Consider the following 20198-nt stretch of genomic DNA (forward strand, 5'->3'; position numbering starts at 1 on the left):
TTCTGTGCTTTAAGAGTTTACATTGTCATAAGGGAATATATCAGGTACACAAGTTGCACGAAGAGAGGCACATAGTAAAAGGAAGAATAAAGGAGAGATTGTGGTTGCAGAAACAAAGAAAAGACTTCATGGCATAAGTTCAAAGAGGACTTGGAGGACTGCTAGAATTTCAAGAGGCAGAGATGTGGGTGGGTGCATTCCAGGCAGGAAGAACAGCAAGAACAAGGCGAGGAGGCGGGAAACACATGGGGTGTGTTCAGGGAACAATGGGTTGAGCAGTCGGGCTGGTAATTCTAGGAGCAACTTGGAAGGATGCACTGCAATTCCATGTTGGGAGGAGTTTACATTTTATTCGGAGAGCAGTAGGGAACCACCAAAGATCTGGGAGCACTAGGTGATGTGATGATGATGATGATGATGATAAGAGCAATGTGATTGGAACTGCGTTTTCAGGAAAGTAATGTAATAGCGAGGTGTAGGATGAATGGTGGTGAGCAACTGGAGGATGGGAGGCCAGGCAGGAAGTTACTGTTTCCCAGGTGGGAAATAAAGCAGGACTGGGCTGGGTGGGGCAGGGGTGCCAGACAAGAGAAGATGGAAACTGGAGACATTTCACATCACTTCCTAACCGCATCCTTGTCCCCGGCCTCCTCCTTGAGCACAAGACTCTCATTTCTCACTGCTTTTCAGGTGTTTTCCTGTGGATATTTTACTATCACCTCAAATAAGTCCTCCTAAACTCATTTTCCCTCCCAACCAGCTTTTCTTCCTATTTCTGTTAATACTGTTGCTGTTCTTCCAACACGCAAAGCAGAACCTGGGAAATCATCTCCAACTTCCGCCTCATCTCTGATATTTACTTACCAACACCCGCCTGTTTCTCTTATTTCCATCCTGTTTTTCTTTTCCTCCCATATTTACCACTCTGTTGAGCTATGCGTAGACCACAGAATTCTGAGACAGCATAGCAATAAAAACAGTTTAAAAAGCTAGAGGAGCCTGATTTGTCACTCTTTAGCATTCCTATGAGGCTCCAACCCTGCCCCCCTGTGAGCTGGTGTTGGAGGGGTGGGGGGCATTTTCATGTGCTCCTCAAGCCCCACTGCAGGTCCCAGAGTCTCTCGACTCTCCTCTGCTCCTAAGCCCTGGTTGGTAGAAGTTGGTCCCTGTAGAGTTGCCAGGTGGGAAGGCAGGAGTCAGCTGGGAAGACACAGGGGAGTGGGGTGGTGGGGAAGGCAAGGAGATAGCGGAGGGAGCATTCTCCTTCCCCTTCTACTGGCAGAGACACTGGCAACAAGAGGGGCCCCACAGAGGCTAATGTCCTCTAGACACAGGTCAGAGGACATCTGTCCTCCCTCCCTAGCTCCGAAGTCCCACGCCTTGTGACATTTTGTCTAATTACGATGTCCTTGGGTTCCCAGACCTTCTGCCTTAACTGTGCCCCCGAATCTTCGTGGATACTCTCATTCTTTTTGGTTGTTTTTCTCATCCTCAGGGTGGTAGGGATGAAGGAAATTATCTGGATGATGCTCTCATGAGGCAGGATGCCCAGGTTAGTACAACTGCAGCTTCTTTCATCCAGTTGTCTTCTCTTTTGCCAGTAAGACAGGCCTGAACTGGTGGACAACCTCTTATATTTCAGCGTATATTAGCCAGGCTGGCATATATCATGAAAAAAAAAAAAAGATTCCCACAGATGACTGCTAATAACAGAGGTTTTTTTTGCAGAGGGACCTAGTGCTTGGGGGTGACACTGGACATCATTACATAAGTACTCCTGGGTTCCAGGTTTCTTGACATTGGGTCCACTGTGTGGCAATCCCAGATAACCACATAACCACTTGGAGGTGATTGCTTTTTCACTGTGCATTTTTACTTCCCCAAAGAGAACATTTATAGGGCCTGTGTAAAGCAGCATGGCACAGTGTATACCCTCTTGGGTAAAACTGATAGCAAACTCCAAGAGGCAGGTGCTTCTCTGGTACCCAACCCACTGATGGTTGCCCTGGTACCAACCCCTGGTCTAATCAGTTGTGGCCCGATAACACTAATTATAATGGCTAATAAAATATGAGTTCTTACCAGGTTCCAAACACTGTTCTAAGCTCTTTATATGAAGTACATCATTGAATCCTTCCATAACTCTATGAGTTAAGTATTGTTATCCCCATTCTACAGACAAGGAAATTGAGGCTCAGAGAAGTCAAGCTCCTTGCTCAAGTTCAGATAGATAATAAATGGCAGAACTGGGGATTTCAACCCAAGCAATTTGTATCTAGATCCTGTATTCTTAACGAATACATAGCCATAGTGAGGGGTTGGTCCCATTTAGTGTGTGAAGTATGAATCACTATGCTTTATGTAGAAAAGGAGCTGTTGCTTTCATTAGAAAGGAGGGGGTATATGTTGGCTTGGGCTTCTCAGTGCATGGCTACTGGGTTTCAAGAGGAAGCACCCCAAAAGCAAGCATCCGATTGAACCAGTGGAAGTTGCATGACTGTTTATGATCTAGTCTCAGAAATCACAGTGTCACTTCCACTATACTTTATTAATTGAAGGGTACTAGTCAGGATTCTTCAGAGAAATACAACCAGTAGGATATGTTTGTGTGCGTGTGTGTATGAATGAGACAGAGAGAGATTGATTATAAGGAATTGGCTCATAAGATTATGGAGGTGAGCAAGTATCAAGATCTTCAGGGTGAGTCAGCAAGTGAGAGCCAGGAGATGGTTTTGTTCCAGTCTGAGTCCAAAGCCTGAGAAGCAAGAGAGCTGATAGTGTAGTTCCCATCCTAAGGCCAGCAGGCTAAAGACCCAGAACCAATGTTTAAGTGCAAGTCCAAAGGTAGTGAAAAAAACCCTGATGTTCCAGTTCAAGGCAGTCAGGCAAGAGCTCCCTTTTACTCTTGATGGGGGCAGGGGTCAACCTTTTTGTTCCTTTGAGGCCTTCAACTGATTGGACGAGGCCCACCCACAATGGAGAGGGCAATCTGCTTTACTCAGTCTACTGATTTAAATGTTAATCTCATCCAAAAAAACCCTCACAGAAACACCCAGAATAATGTTTGACCAAATGTCTGGGCACCCCGGGCCTAATCAGGTTGACACATAAAATAAATCATCCACAAGCTGTCCTAAGCCTGCTTAGATTCAAGTTTAAGAGGAATGGAATCAGATGAACTTTTTGAGCCTTTTCAGCTTTAAAATTCTGTGAATATGTTAATTGACTGTAAAGCAGTGAGGGAATTGGAGAAAGTAAAGAAACAGAGGCATAGATGGTGGTAAACCCAACGAGTGACAATGTGTTAGAGTTAAGACCTTTTTGAGAAATTTAGCAGGCCAGCTGCTTATTATAAATCAATAGTTCTGATTTATCAATAATCTAGTTCAAGTGAGTTGAATCAATTTCTTGTATTCTTACTGGTTGGAATGTAAGCAATTACCATTGGGATCCTGGTTCCACTGTGAGACAGATCATTCTAGAGCAGGGCTGTCCAACAGAACTTTCTGCGATGATGAAAACATTCCACATCTGCACTGCCCTGTATGGGTGGCCACTGGCCACATGTAGCCACTGAGCACTTGAAATGTGGCTAGTGTGACTGAGAAGCTGAATTTTAAATTTTATTTAATATTAATTAAAATTTAAATAGCCACATGAGGTAGTGGCAACTGCGACAGCCCAAGTCTAGAACATTCCTTTTCGCTCTTAAGATAGAACCATGGAGTCTGCATATAGGGAACTGCGGGTGTTGTCTTGACTCCAGGGAGGTACTCTTGGGTCCCGATAGTCGCATGCCTAAGGAAAAGTCCTGAGTCATTTCTACTAGCACCACCACTTCCACCCCCATCACCAACATAATACTAAGCCAGCTCAGCTCTTTGAAGTTCTGGAAATATTTGCATATGTCCTGGCACATCCTTTTTGGTGCTTTAAACTTGTGCTTTGTTTGGCTTCAGGACCTGTATGAGGCTGGAGAGAAGAAATGGGGGACAGATGAGGTGAAATTTCTAACTGTTCTCTGTTCCCGGAATCGAAATCATCTGTTGCATGGTAAGGCACTTACCTCACTTCCCAAAGAAACTATTTGAAAAACAGTGAAAACTATATTGCTCCTAATTAATTGTAACCTTTTCTCCTGCAGTTGGTACAGAGAACTGATTGTACTGAACTGTCTTAGATTCTTATCTTGGAAATGTATGAGTCCAGTGATGTGCATGAAAGCCAATTTCTGAAAGATTATGAATAATTAGCAGAAATACAACGTATTCATAGACTTTTGATGTTCCCATTACTAGGAAACTTACCTTCATAGTCAGTCCTTTTTCTAAAGTAGCCCCAAGATTTTGATTTTAATTTAGTTACATAAGAAAATAATCTTCAGTACAACAGGAAGCAATAAAATAGAAATGTTAGTTGATATTTATTCCTGTTTAACATCCAAGCTGTAAAGCTAATAAACGTGATTTCTTTAGGAGTTACGTTGCATAATATGAATAGTGGATAATTTCAAATTTTATTTCCTATGTGTAATGTTTCTAATTTGTTTCTGATAATTCTAAACTTTGGAATATGCTTTTAACTTGTTTGGGGTAAAGATGCTATACAATTAGAGAATATTTGTTGTCAGGTTTATAGTCTTCTTGTAAAGAGCAGTAAGGGTTTAATAAGATATTTCATATTTTATATAAGCTTTCTAGGTCTTTATGTACATCACAATTTTATAAACCCACCACGCCCTTATAATGGCACTGATTTACAAAGCTTGTGGGAAATTTGAGAAGTCTGCTAAATTGAAAACATATGGTAATTGAAAAGTACAACACATTTTGAAGTTGTAATTATTTCAGTTATTCCACAGTGACAAAAAAATAGGTGATTGCTCCTGTTAATAAACATCCTGAGCTATCATCAGATGCACCAACTTCTGACTCATTGCAGTCCCTTGCCTGATTATGAATAACACAAATCTCCCCCTGGTGGTATTTTCCAAGAACTTCAGGTCCTCAGGACCCAATTTCATGCATAAACACATTTGTAAAAATTTCACTTGCAGGCACAAATCTCCCAGTTGGGCAGTTATAAAATATCTGTTTGTAAGCCACTGGCAGGAAATATTTTAAGCATTAGATAAAGAAAACTTCATAATTTTCTTACCGACAATAATGGTGAGGATTCACAATAAGGTTTTTAAAATAATTTTCTATCTTCTTTGTGCAGTGTTTAGCATATTATAAGCATTTTTTCTTGCAACATCCCAATGGAATAGTCATTATTTTCCCCATTTTAGAGTGGAGAAAACTGAGGCTTAGAAAATGTGTCAATTAGATTCTTTAATTCCAAGCAATATACTCAGACTCCAACTTAAGTAAGAAAAGAGGAAATAATACAGAATCAGACAAGAGGGAAAATGAAAAATACTGGTATCTCACAAAATTGAATGGAGAGATGAACAACTTCAGGAAGAACAGAAACCAAGGCAGTTCTGGGGATCTCAGTAGAAGGGAGTCATGATTTTATTTCTAAGGCAGAGTCTCTGAAGTCTGTTCTCCATTAAAAATACTGATTCTTGAACCCCTTCTTTAGACTGGTTGAATTAGAATTTCTGGGAGTGACACCCAGGAAGTTTAACAGGTTTCCCAGGTGATACTTATGTTCTTTGGGGATAAAGATGACTCAGTGCTTTTGGCCATCCCCATGATCTGCTCAATTTAAAATTTTTTAAATTCCCAGGAAAGTAAGTCTAATGGGTCCTGACTGGGTGAACTGCTCACTTGTTTGATAGAGGTTATGGTGTATGTTGTTGGGTATGAGTGTCCATGGATTGACAGACCCGTGAAAATCACATTGAGGGAGGTGGGGCAGCACCCTGAAGAAGATAAACAAAATAGACACCTGCTCTAAGAAGGTTCTGGAAGGGGATGGCAAGAGAGGAAAACATATTCATCATATTAAAAAATACTTGGCAAAAAAGCAAAAAAATTTAATTATGTTAAAGCGTATTAAAAGATGCAACCAGCTATTATTAAATGTGACTCAGTTTTGAAGAGATTGAATTGCTCAGTTTTTGTTTTTTAACCATGCCATAAACTTGATTTTATGAATGGCTCTAGTTTTGATGAGCCAGAAGGAAGATGAAGGTGATTGCCAAGGCCAAAATTACAAAAAGACACATTCTGTTTATTAAGGAAACTATGAGAAAAGAAAGCAAATGTCTCTAGAGGTCATGTCCATTTTATGTGTGAGGAAACAGGGTCCCAGATAAGGGAAGGCACTTGTCTGATGTTCTCCAAGTGTCACAGTATTTCTTCTTCCTCACCCAGGCCCATGCCACTGTGCCATGTCCTTCCTGGGTGCTTGTCCACATCACTAATTAGTAGTTTCCTCTTGAAATACGCCAAAGAGTAAATAGTGTTGGCTAGTTAAAAAATGCTCATTCTTTCCATAAATTTTAGTTTTCTCTATTCTTTTTTATTTATTGATAATGCCATTTTGTTATTTGTAGTGTTTGATGAATACAAAAGGATATCACAGAAGGATATTGAACAGAGTATTAAATCTGAAACATCTGGGAACTTTGAAGATGCTCTGCTGGCTATAGGTAAGCTGGTAGGGGGTGGGGAATGGAGAAACAAATGTCTACAGACTTTCCTCCTTGTTATCAATTTGTTGGCATGGAGATACAGAACTTTTTTCAGAGATAAAAGTTACTTAAATCACTCATGGTGCATTCCAGAATTTTGAACAAGAAATATTACATACAACCTGACTGCTATTGTGCCATGTGGTTTATATATTTTATATCTTATGTGCCTTTATATCTCATTATATGGGAAAGATAATACTATACTAGCTGCATCTTGCAAGTCTGTGAATGGTTAGAATTCATAAGTGTCTCATATGGTAGAGACAGTAATCATCATTTTGAAACTATATGCTACCCTGTGCTTTGATGACTTTTATTAATTATGTCTCCAGGAACTTGACGATAAATGAGGGTACTTTCTATCTGTGAAAATGCATGTTCATGAAACGTTTAGCTAAAATTCCTCCAGCCAAGCAATATTCCTTGGTATCCTGCAGAAAGTGCGGGAACAGCTGTCACTTTTCTTTTCTCACAAGTCTTACCTGTAATCTTTTCATTTCTTTTTTTCTCTACAGTTAAGTGTATGAGGAACAAACCTGCGTATTTTGCTGAAAGGCTTTATAAATCAATGAAGGTAAATGGCCTCATTTTTAGCATCTGAATGACTTTGGCATATATTATGTCCACATTCTAAGGCTTGCTTATACACCCCCCATCAAATTTCACCCTGAAATATCCAATTCATCAAATACTTCCCTGAGTGCCTGCTAGTAACAATACTAGGTGATATTTATTGAGTACTTAGGATGTGTGGATCATTGTTCATAATGCCTTATATGCATAGATTAATTTTTATCCCCACAACAGCATTATGGGGTAGGTACTACTATTAACCCCATTTTACAGATGAAGAAACTTGGGCATAGAGAGGCTACACAGTTTGCTGAAGGTGCTCAGTGAGGACGTGATGGAGCAAGGATGCAAACACTGGCAGGCTAGCTCCAGAGCCCACACTCCTAACCCTGCACTGTATTCTGTGCAACCACCTGTCATGGGGTCACCGGAGGTACACGAAAGACCAAAATGTAGTCATTTCAAAGAACGTCTAGCCTTACGGGGAAGGCACGTATGTGCAAAACACTAATAATAACAAGACAGGAAGTAAGACAGCAGTTGAGGATCCAAATATTATAGGAACAGAAAGGAAAGGGTATTTTTTTTTTTTCAATATTTTTTCGGGGTGGGGGAGGCTCTGCAAAGAATATATGAAGAAGTTAGTATATTTGAGCAGGAACTTCAAGCAAGTTTTACATCAAAGGATTTTACACGGTAAGGAGAGGAATGGTAAGGCTGAGAAGGGAAGGATGATATTGCAGGGAATCATAGATGAGGCAAGCAGGCTGGACAGCACAGAGTGGCTCTCGAGAAAGGCAGAGGGCAGTGTCCTCTGGTCAGAATATAGAGTGTTAGAAAAGTAAGCTGTGGAGAGCCTTGAATACCATGGCAAGGAGCAAGGCTATTGCTCAGGCCTCAAATGTTGTGGAACAAAGGATATCAGGAAGAGTCATCCCGAATCTTGCCTTGATAGACTGAAGAAGATACTCACTGAAAACCAGCTAGTTTTTCGTGTATGTAGGATCTTGTTTTCTTCCTTAGGGCTTGGGCACGGATGATAACACCCTCATCCGAGTGATGGTTTCTCGAGCAGAGATTGACATGATGGACATCCGGGCACACTTCAAGAGGCTCTATGGAAAGTCTCTGCACTCTTTCATCAAGGTAGGTCCCAGCAGCCTTGGCCCAAGGGAAAGCACCAAGTAAAAGGTGGCTCTGACCTCAGCATTCAGCACTCCTTGTCCCCTCTTCTTGGCATATATTATTCCCTTTAAAAATGGTACACCAGATACTTGCAGTCTCTCTCCTTTCACATAGACATTTAAACCTTTGCCAGGACAGAAGCTGGAAATATTTGCCTTCTAAATATAGTAATTATTTCATGTTGTCCCCAGAAAGAGAAAGATAACATTTTAACGAATACTTTTAAGAGCATGATTTCCTTATCTACCCAATTATCATAAGAGATAAGCAACTGAATCCAGAGTCCTAGGCAGGGCCAGCTGAGGTCTGCTGGAAGTACGGGAAAGCATTTTAGTTAACCTGAATTGCTGTTCCTCACCTGGCTCCAAACTTCTAGGAGTCCAAAGGTGGCACAGGAGTGATGAGAAATGATTCACAGCCCTCCAAACCCCTCATTACCAGGATTTTGCTTCTTGAAGAAGCCGTAAGCATCTCATGGACATGAAACTGAGACAAATTTCATTGGAAACTGGGGTTGCCTGCACAACAGACTTCAAATCAGGATTTGATCTGTGAATTAAATATTCTGAATCCTACTCATAGCTTGGAGAGGTCTAACTTAGGTGATTTGAGCTACAGATTTTGTTACTATGTCTACAAGGCATTCAGGAACTTGTTTCTATTTCTGTTCAGGCTATGAGGTAACTTTATTTTGCAGAGCTGAACTATATAGCTAGCTTAATATTCAAGGATGACCATAAATGAAGTTATGGGAAAATATACTTGTATCGTATAATATACGGTTAATATACCTATATTAAGAGCTTTACAAATCACTAGGAAAAAAGAACACTGGGCAAAAGGATATTAACCATGCATTTCATGAAAGATGAAACACAAAAAAGCCAAAAATATATGGAAAATATGGGATCTCACTAATATTTAACAAATTGCAAATAAAAACAAATCATCATTTTTTACCTAATACCTTAACAAAGTTTAAAGAGATCATAACCAGCATTGGAAGTGCTTGGGAAAAACTCACTGTCTTATTTTATGGAGGGACTATAAACTGGAATAACTTTTATCAGATAAGGGTTTACAATTCAGAATATATAAAGAACTACAACTCAACAACGAAAGACAACCCAATTAAAAAGTGGGCAGAGGATCTGAATAGACATTTCTCCAAAGAAAATATACAAATGGCCACTAAGCACATGAAAAGATGCTCAACATCATTAATCATTAGGGAAATGCAAATCAAAACCAGAATGAGATATCATTTCACACCTAATAGGGTGGCTATAATTAAAAAGAAAAAGCAAGTAAACAAACTCCCCCACCTCCAGAAAATAACAAATGTTGGTGAGGATATAGAGAAATTGGAACTCTCCTACATTGTTAGTGCAAATGTCAAATGTTGCAGCCACTACGGAAAACAGTCTGGTGCTTCCTCAAAGTTTAACATAGAATTACCATATGACCCAGAAATTCCACTCTCAGGTATATACTCAAAAGAAATGAAAACAAGGACTCAGACAGATACTTGTACACCAATGTAAACATTATTCACAATAGGCAAAAGATAGAAACAACCTAAGTATCCATCAACACATAAATGGATAAACTAAATGTATATACATAAGTTATATACATACATAAAAAGGAATGACATTCAATGGTAGGCTGTCATGGAAAAAAATGACATTTCTGATACATGGTTAAATCCTGAAAACATGCTAAGTGAAATAAACCAAACACAAAAGGACAAACATTGTATGATTCCACTTACATAAAATATGTAGCATGGGTAAATTCACAGAGACAGAAAGTAGATTAGCAGTTATTAGGGATTGGTGGGAGAGGAATGGGAGTAGTTATTGCTTAACGGGTACAGAGTTTCTGTTTGGGATGTTGAAAGGGTTTTGGAAATAGAGCAACAATGGTTGTACAACATTGTGAATGTAATTAATACCACTGAATTATATACTTAAAAATGATTAAAATGACAAATTTTATATATTTTAGATATATTTACCATAATAAAAAGGTCTCTGAAAGATTTTGAATAAAATTATTTAATAAAATGTGTAAAAACTTGGGAGGCCGAGGCGGGTGGATTGCTCGAGGTCAGGAGTTCGAGACCAGCCTGAGCAAGAGTGAGACCCCGTCTCTACTAAAAAATAGAAAGAAATTATATGGACAACTAAAATATATATAGAAAAAATTAGCTGGGCATGGTGGCACAGCCTGTAGTCCCAGCTACTCGGGAGGCTGAGGCAGGAGGATTGCTTAAGCCCAGGAGTTTGAGGTTGCTGTGAGCTAGGCTGACGCCACGGAACTCACTCTAGCCAGGGCAACAAAGCGACACTCTGTCTCAAAAAAAAAAAAAAAAAAAAGTGTAAAAAGTATACTATGTAATATGATACTTCCATCATAGCATTATTTACATTAGTTTTTTATTTTATATTATTTGTTTATGTAAATATATATTTATGGTATTAATTTATTATATAATATGTTATTTCTATTAATAGGGAATAACCTAGATGGGTTATAGAAAATCCATATGATATAATATTAATATTATAAAGGCACCAAAATGATAAGAGTAGAAATATATTGATTGGCTTGGGAAAATATCACTATAAAATATTTATAGCATATGTTTGTATATGTAAGTATGTACATATATGTGTATACACACATACCACTAGAAAAGATTGAAAATAAAAATACGTTGCCTATTCAATAATAATTGTCAAAAGAAGCAAAAATAGACCAGGCGCAGTAGCTCACGCCTATAATCCTAGCACTTTGGGAGGCCGAGGCAAGAGGATTGCTTGAGGCCAAGAGTTCAACACCAGCCTGGGCAATAGTGAGACCCCACACCTACAAAAAAATTTTTTTTATTAGCCAGGCTTTATGGTGGGTGCTTGTAGTCTTAGTTACTCAGAAGGCTGAGGTGGGCAGATGGCTTGAGCTGAGGACTTTGAGGCTGCAGCGAACTATGATTGTGCCACCACACTCCAGTCTCCAGTCTGGGAGAGCAAGACATTGTCTCAAAGAAAAGGAAACAAAAGTAGCAGAAGTATGAAATATGTAAATAGAAAAAATGACAAAAGATAAAAATATAAGTTATAAAAATAAAAATAAACTCTCAGGTTAGGTAAAAAATATAAAATCCAACTGCATGTTGTTTATAAGGAACAACTAAAATACAGTGACATGTAAAAAGTTTAAAGAAAAAGGCCAGGGAAAAAGAATATTTGACAAATACAAGAAAGCAGGGATTACACTATTAGCAAAAAGAATTTAAAGAAAAAAATCCTTAAATAGGAGAAAGTGGATCACTTTATATTGACAAAGGTAACAATTCACAACAAAGATTAAATTGTCATAAAACTTTAGGTACCAAATCATACTGCATTCAAATGTATAAATAAGAAATCTGAAGCTCCCAAAGAAGACTAATGGAAATACTATGCTAATGAGAGCCTTTAATGCACCTTATTCTTTGGCAGATCAATGAGGGAAAGTATAAACAAGATATATTAAGATTGGTTTTAACAGGTATTTATTAAACTTTGAACCCTATATACAGAGATTCCATCTTTTCTAGTGCCCATGAAGGACTAATAAAAATCTATCATTAGACCACAAAAATTCCTATGTAGAAATTACAGACTCTTTCTGGAAGGCTGTTTTGTAATCCATATCAAAAAGCTTTAAGAAAATGCATGCTCATTAATCCAGTAATTCCCATTTTATGAAAATTTATCTAGAATAAATCATTAAAAATTTTAACTATAATATGCTTATTGAAACAGTATAATAGTGAAAAATTGGACACCACATAAATATCCAACATGGGGAGGGGAAAGGGTATGATTAAATAAATTGTTTTACGTATGTAGAATGGAATATTCTGTAACCCTTAAATAGTGTGGTAGAAGAATATTTAATAGGAAAATATTCTTGCTATATTGTTAAATGAAAAAGCAGAATATAGAAGAACACTACAGCTCCATCACATAGATATTTCTATGCATAGAAAAAAGACTCGAAGGATATGTGCACACCACAATGTTAATAATAGTAATCTTTAGATGGTAGAATGGGTGATTTTTATGTTCTTTTTTGTCTTTATTTCCTACACTGAACAAATATTACTTTTGTAATAAAAAAAATAACGAAAAAATTTTAAAGAGCTAAAAAAATTCCAGGAAAAGTTGACTTAGATGATTTTGAACTGTGAACATTTTAAAACCCACTTTTATCTGACTGTAACTTTGCTTTCCTTTCCCCCAGGGCGACACATCGGGAGACTACAGGAAGGTACTGCTAGTTCTCTGTGGAGGAGATGATTAAAATAAAATCCCAGAAGGATAGGAGGATTCGCAACACTTTGAATTTTTTTTAACTTCATTTTTCTACACTGCTATTAGCATTATCTCAGAATGCTTATTTCCAATTAAAACGCCTACAGTTGCCTCCTTGGTTATAGACTGTATTATTATTCATCTATAATTAGTTATTATGATGCTTTAAAGTTGTACTTGCATTTCAAAGCTTATAAGACCTACATGGAGATTTAAAATTAGAAATAAAAATATACTCCATGTTTTTAACAGATTCCTTCCTCATTTGTGTTTCACAGAAATTGAATATATTATTTCATATTTTCTTTGCAATGACAAACTTTTAAAATGGAAGACTGGAAGACTTTTAAAAGTCATTTTCCTCCCTAATCCTATTTTCAGAGTGGCTAGTAATTTCTTCATTTGAATTTGTGAGCATCCAGCTAGTAAGAATACCCATCCAATTTCTATTTCTCATAGTTATAGGTTATATATATGAAATCATCCACAAATCTCTTTTTTTTAGGTTTTGTCTATAAGTGTTAGTTGATCTTTACTAAGTTTTGTGTGGGAGACTTCATCACATCTTCCTTTGTGATCACCTTTCTCCAGCTGAAGTATACAAAATCACCAATTTATCTGAACAAAATAAATTCTAAGTGTGGTTATACAAATAATACATGTCTGGTTACCAAACATAAATGGTGAACATTCCACGATATTATGGTTAATGTCTTAATCCAGCTTGAAAGGGAATGGAAAAAAAAATTAAGCTTCAAACTAGGTATTTTGGTAATGATGTAATGCTCTGAATTTAGTTTGACTTAAAACTTTTTGAGCTAAAAATACTTTTTAAAATTTTTTTTGATTTTGTTCATTGTAGTAATTTATGTTTGCACTATGCCTTTCAACTCTAGAATCATTCTAAAGGAGTTCTTGAATTTCATTTAAAAGTTCACTTTGTATGAATATGGAAAAATAATTTTAATAAAAAATGGCACCTTTAAAATGAGGTATATTCTTTCTCTCATTGACTTTTCCACTTCTGAGTTTTTTCATCCTGGACTCTGAAAGAAGCTATTTTTGTAGGACTTGTTACTCAGTTTGTATTAGGAATTAGAACATAAGAAAAAAAGAACATATTTAATCTTATGTTTGCCGACTGCTATAAAACTAATGTTCACATATGCCAAACACTACTCAATGATATAAATAATATATAAACACTTATTCTCTGGAATTTTCTAAGTAGAACAGAACATTTATATTAAATGTAATAAATATATAAAGGACATTTATATTTTTATTGTAGTAAGAATACTTGCCTTCTTTGTTCACTTTATAATATCTGTTGTATTTTGATAGGTGAAATAATAAGGATTTTTTAGTTTATTTTTCTTCTCTAATCCCATGACAGATTATTGTTTTTTAGTTTAGTACTACTTGTCTATGATAAATGCTGGAGCTATTGGTGAAACCTACTTATGTGAATATTTAGTCATTCTGGTTAATTATAGGGAATAATGCTGCCACTTCAATACCTTCCCAGAAGACCACAGAATCTCCAGATCAACTTTATTTGTCTTTGGAAGCATTGTGAATTTTTTGGCAGAAGTTTTACCTTTAAATGATACGTGCCTTGGCTAAAATTTTTAAACAAATTGCACTTACTGACTAGAAGCTTTCTAGAAAGCAGGATAAAGCCACCCTGGAGGAATGTTTGTTTGTTGTATTGAACAAGCATGTCTTTGAGATATAATTATAAAGCAACTTTATTCCCCACTCCCCCCACAACTGGCCATTTACATTTTATTCAGTGGGCCTAGTTGTTCTGTCTTTAGGTGTAAATTCAGATAGAAGACAAAGTCATGACTTTTCTGCTTACTCTTAAGTTTTAAAAAGCCCTGCTGTGTAGTCCCTTAAGATCATAAAACAGTGTCATTCAGTAATTAATATATCCAAAGTTCCAAACTTGATTTACAGTTGAGGCTTCCTTCCTCATTCAGCTCTGGCCTACTGCCAGTAGGAAGCTGGTTTCTGGGGAAGAGAGTGGTAGGCTTCTCTTTTTTCTCCACCTATTCTTCCTTCCACACTTTCCTCCTCCTCCCCTTAGCATACTTTACCTGGGTTTTAACAGTGGGGAGGAGAGTAAAGGGAAGCAGTAAAGTTCTTACCTGTTATTGCTGCGGTGGTAGAAGTTCAGTTGCATGTAACCTTCACAGACATTTACAGCTGATCCTTGTGGGCACTCTTGTGGGTTCCTTTGCCAACCCCATCACCAGGGAACCACTCACCTGTGGTTCCTTTGGAAGGCTAATGCAGCTCTCCTCATTCAGTCCCTAGGAATTCAGTGATACCTTGAGGTTCTCTGCTGAAGTTTATTTGCCCTTCCACCCAGGCCTCTTGGACAGGACCAAAGATGATCCCATGCTGGCTACCTCATGATGGCCCACATATGCTCCATAGGGAACACCTTCACATCCTTTGTGCTGACAAATTCTGTGCATGCAAACTGACCCCCTTGCACCCATCATTTTCTGCCTTCCATCTCCACCCAAAGCTTGTCCTAGCTAGCTTCTCTCAGTTCAGATTTCTCAGGTATGAATCAGACATCAGTCCACTGGGGTCCTCAAACTGCATATACTGCTGATAGGAGTGTAATTTGGTGCATTGATTCAATCAACTCAGAGAGCAATTTTTGGCAATAAGCTAACAATGTTGAAAACTTCCCAGTAAATCCACTTCTGGGAATCTGCTTGGTGAATCTCTTCTACATGATGTTCATTGTTGCTGTGTAACAGCATTAAAGTAGAAATCACTTTACTCCCTCAGTAAGGGAGTCATTGTATGTATGGGTCATTCATACAAAAGAGCCGTGAAAATTAACTAGAGACTGACCTAGATAAACCTCAAAAGTATAATTTTGAGAGAGGAGAAAGGAGCAGGTACAGTATGGTTCCATTTAATTATATGTCTAAACGTGCAACACAAAACATTTTACAGGCATGCATATACGGACATGTATGGAAATAATGATATACATTCCTCAGGATAGTGCTCACCTCTGCGAGGGAGACAGAATGAGATGGAAAGCGGTACACAAAGAGCTTCTGCATATCTGCATTGTTCTATTTAAAAAGAATGAATCATCAATTATACTTTAATAAAGCTCGAGGGGAACGAATCAAAGCAGATCTGATAAAATTTCAAGCTAGTAGTGGGTCCACAGGTGTTTATATTATTAATTTTTTAACTAGCCAAACTGCTTAGTTTATGTTATTATATTTGAAGTTATTTTATTATAAATACTTTAGTTAAAAAGTAACAGAAGGGAGTCCGGGAGTAAACGCTGGCCATCCAGAGTTCATAGAAGGAGCTGCTAATCCAGGCAGACACCTGCAAATCTTACTAGGGCCTCCTGAAGGCACTTTAAGCCCAGAGAGTTCTGGTGCCTCACCCCATTCAAACGTCCCACTGGCGCTGGGAGGAAAGGAAAGGAGTGCCAGGAATGTAATGTCACAATCCAACTGGCTCCTTTCATGTCTACAGCAGCAGAGGGTTGATGTTGAGGAACCCCAGGCGTCCTGCATAGCTCCTCATTCTAGGTCCTCCTTTCAAACCGCAAACCACGCGGGACCGCAGCAGGTATTGAGCTCCTCCAAAGATGGACACAAATAGCGTCGTGATTTTGCCCCTCGCTTAATACAGGGCTCCTAGGCTCCTGGAGCTCAAGGAACCTTTGTAGAAAGCACGAACGACCTGGAATCCCAAGTCTTGCCAACACAAAGGGGAGTGCAAACTACGGCCCAAAACTAGACCAGCCCCAAAGTGCGGATCAGTATGCGGCCTAGACCGACATCTGGCAAGAAACCAACCTCTAGCTCACGCGCGCCGGGTTCTGCGCAGACTTCAGCAGCCACGCACGCTCGTTGTTCCCTGCGCCTTCCGGAGGCTCGCCGCGCGCATGCGCCGTCCGGCCCGCGCTTTGTTGCGAAAGCCAGGGGGTGGGGTCCTGCGGCCCCGGCGCGCCGCGCGTTTAGACGCGCCGGGCGGGGCGGAGGATGCCGGCGGCGGCGTCTGCTGTAGCGGTTGGGGCTGTGCGTGAGAAGGTGGCGGTGTAGGCACCTGGGCTGGGGGAGGCCGGCGGCGGCGGCGGCCGGGCCATGGCGGGAGACCTTTTACTCTGGGCTCCTTGAGGTGCTCTCCCTGAAGTCCCGGGGAGCCGTGGCCCATGGGCTCGCTAAGCAGCCGAGTGCGGCGCCCGCCGGGGCGAGCCCCGGCCCCACAGGAGCAGGGATCCGGGGCGGGGGGCTCGGCCCAGAGGCCCGAGACCGGAGGCGACGCGGCAGGCCATGGCTTCTGTTACTGCCCCGGCAGCCGCAAGCGCAAGCGGAGCAGCGGGGCCTTCTGCTACTGTCACCCTGAATCTGAGACAGACGACGAGGAGGAGGAGGAAGGGGACGAGCAGCAGCGGCTCCTCAATACCCCTCGAAGGTACGTGGGGGGACGAGCCCGCGCTGCCCCGCGCCCTCACCTGTTGGGCCTGGGGACAAGTCGGCGCCCGGTGCGTGCGGAGTGCGGTGCTCCCCAGCCTGTGAGACGCGACATGCCCTTGACGGGGTAAAGGTGGGAGACCACCCGAGGCGGGGCGGATTGGCGAGAGCCTTGGGAGACGCCCGGTGTTCTGCGTTATAAACTACAGACGCTGCCGGGGTAGCGTTAGAGCCCCAAGATGAAACAGAAACGCCAAACTCTAGCTTGCGTCTCTTTAAACCTTAGAGACGACCTGCTGGCTGGCCTTCCTTGTGACACCTTTGCCCTCTCTGAGTGGGTATCCACAGAGTAAGTTGTTTTGCATCCGGTTGCCTTAAATTGTACAGAGACTAAATTTAGTCTCTGTGATGGGTACCCCTATTGTCGTCCACTCACTGGAGGGGAAATAATTGCACACACGCGTTCTTAACTGTAAAGGTGAACTTTATCAGTAGAGCACATTTGTTCCTAACCAGGAAGAAAGTCTTTCAAAGTCCATAGTAGTTGAAGTAGTTGACTGTGGGTATACTGTATGTAAGGCTGAGCTGCAGCTTGCTTAACCTTCTTTTGGAAGAGTTGAAAAATGGAATATTTGCTTGTGATCAACAATGTAGTTTATATTTTCACATACACAATTTGGTTCTGTTTTTGTTTTTAAAGGTCATTGGTTGGGTCACAGGTATAATTTTTTAAGTGAAACTTTAGAAAAACGATTCAAAAATTTTTGCTACACAAGTGTTACCTATTTATTTTAAAAAGTATGATAGATAAAAACTGTTAACAGTTTGGTTTATAAAAACTTTCATACAGTTTTATGTATGAATGTTTGTATTTATTTACCAAAATGGACCCCTACTGTGAATACTGTTCAGTAACCTTTTTGAAGGGTCAGAGTAGGATAGTTTTAAGAGCTCAAATTTTGAGTTTTTGTCTGTATTCTGCACTGAATAGCCTTATAACTCCATATGTAAATTGAAGATACTAAATATCTGCCAGATATTTGACAGATATGAGAACGAACACAATGCACAGTGCCTAGCATATAAGCACCCAGTAAATATTATATCTCCTTGATGAATAGGCCCCTTTATCATTACAAAATGTCCATTCTTCTTTATCCCTGGTAATATAGACACTACCACTTCTTTTGATAAATGTTTGAGTGGTATATCTTTTTCCATCCTTTCACTTTTTACTTGTCTTTATATTTAAAGTAAGTATCATGTAAACAGCATATAGTTGGGTCTTTTTCTATCCAATAGGACAATCTTGGCCTTTTAATTAGTATTTAGACCACTTATATTTAATGTAATTATTGAAATATATGTCAGGACCCATTTGAAGGAGAGAAACCACACAGTAAACAAGAAAAATTTAATATAAACATTGTTAACCGGGAACAGAATTATCTACTGAGGGCAAAACACTAAAGTAAAGAGCTCTCTAACATATACAGGAATAGAAAATATAGGGAGTAGTCACAAATTCTAAGGCTAATACCTAAGAAAGGAACAAATTTGGAATAGATGGCCACCCCACCCGTAAGATTCAAATGTTGGCAAAGGTGCAGGTGTAGCCCATAAGGTGGTGAAAAAGTTTGCTGAAGTGTGGTAGGCTGAGACTGGCAAGCAGGAAACTGCCCTCTAGGATGCCAATAAAATTGTGTGGAGGCCATTTGGCTCACAAAGCTGAAGATAATTACTTATCCAAGACCTTTACAGAAAAAGTTTACCAACTCCTAGACTATGTGACTGGAATGGAAAAAAAATTTTTTTTTTATTTTTTATTTTTATTTTTGATAGAGATGGAGTCTCACTCTTGCTCAGGCTGGTCTCGAACTCCTGAGCTCAAGCAATCCTCCTGCCTTGGCCTCCCACAGTGCTAGGATTACAGGTGTGAGCCACTGTACCTGGCTGGAATGGAAAATTTTTAAAGCAAACTTTTATCAGAAAATGCATATCAGAATTTAGTATGTGTTTATTAGTGGAAAATGCCTGGGTTATTCAGCCAGTGCAGATAAAGGGTGTAAGAAATTATTAAGACCTGGAATTCTGTGTGTTGGCCTCGATACACTTCCTATGGTGATCTGCTATGCTCTCCCACTTCAACGAACAGCCCCGTGAAAAGCTTTAGCTTCCAGGCCCACTTTCTACCTCATACCTTTTGTCAACTGCTTGTTTTACTTTTACATTGACAAGACTGTTAAAACTCACATTGTTCTACAACCAGATCTTGAGTGTTTTGTCCACAGATTGTCTCTAAAAATTGAAATCTAGTAAACAGTATTTGTTATAACTATGTAAATATTGTTTCCTGCAAAGTCAAGTGGTGTGCTAGGATTATAAATCATACTTCATGGATCTAATGTCACAACCCCTTGTCTGTTTGAAGGGAGAAATTTTCTAAGCTCATAGTAAAGTGAAATCTTACATTCCATCAAGTGCTTAAAGTCAGCCCCTTTTTTTGTTTGTATCTTATTTGGACAGTGCCTTTTTTGTATTTTTTTTTCTTATTGTCCTAGAGTTTTTAACTGCCTCCCCCTACCCCATTGACAAAGGTTAATACTCCTTTATCATATCTTCAGATTTTTTTATTTTTTGAAACATATTTGCCTGGAAATTTTCTCTTCTAAACCCTAGACCTGCCTCTATCCTCCTGTTCCAGTATGAATGTCTGCTCTTATCCTGGGACTGACTTTCACCCCGTCTCTAGGATTGGATCCACTATTTTGTGTAGGCTGTATATTTTTCTTTCTCACTCATTTTAGGGGGAATATTCCCAAGTGTTTTCCCAAGAAAGGATGCAAAAGGGGGATAATTTATTCATATCTAAATAAAATTTAGCCTCTCACTTTATTCATCCTTTGGATGTAGAAATCTAACCCAAAGTAACTTTTCTTCATATCTTTGATGATACTA

General features: G+C 39.3%; 2 protein-coding genes across 2 annotated transcripts in view; both read left to right on the plus strand.

Annotated features, from left to right (window-relative positions):
* ANXA4 (annexin A4) overlaps positions 1-13017 on the plus strand; it is a 51970-nt gene extending 38953 nt beyond the window's left edge. The window contains exons 8-13 of the mRNA XM_045549778.1: positions 1496-1552; positions 3960-4053; positions 6506-6601; positions 7162-7220; positions 8243-8365; positions 12698-13017. Coding sequence (XP_045405734.1) covers positions 1496-1552; positions 3960-4053; positions 6506-6601; positions 7162-7220; positions 8243-8365; positions 12698-12757 — 489 coding nt within the window. The 3' untranslated portion in view covers positions 12758-13017. The remainder of the gene's footprint in view (positions 1-1495; positions 1553-3959; positions 4054-6505; positions 6602-7161; positions 7221-8242; positions 8366-12697) is intronic.
* Positions 13018-16681: 3664 nt separating this feature from the next.
* Positions 16682-20198, plus strand: part of GMCL1 (germ cell-less 1, spermatogenesis associated) — a 48745-nt gene continuing 45228 nt past the window's right edge. The window contains exon 1 of the mRNA XM_045549779.1: positions 16682-17241. Within this exon, the coding sequence (XP_045405735.1) occupies positions 16979-17241 (263 nt within the window). The 5' untranslated portion in view covers positions 16682-16978. The remainder of the gene's footprint in view (positions 17242-20198) is intronic.

Source organism: Lemur catta, chromosome 4, assembly GCF_020740605.2.
Source record: "Lemur catta isolate mLemCat1 chromosome 4, mLemCat1.pri, whole genome shotgun sequence".
In the NCBI taxonomy this organism is placed as follows: Eukaryota; Metazoa; Chordata; class Mammalia; order Primates; family Lemuridae; genus Lemur; species Lemur catta.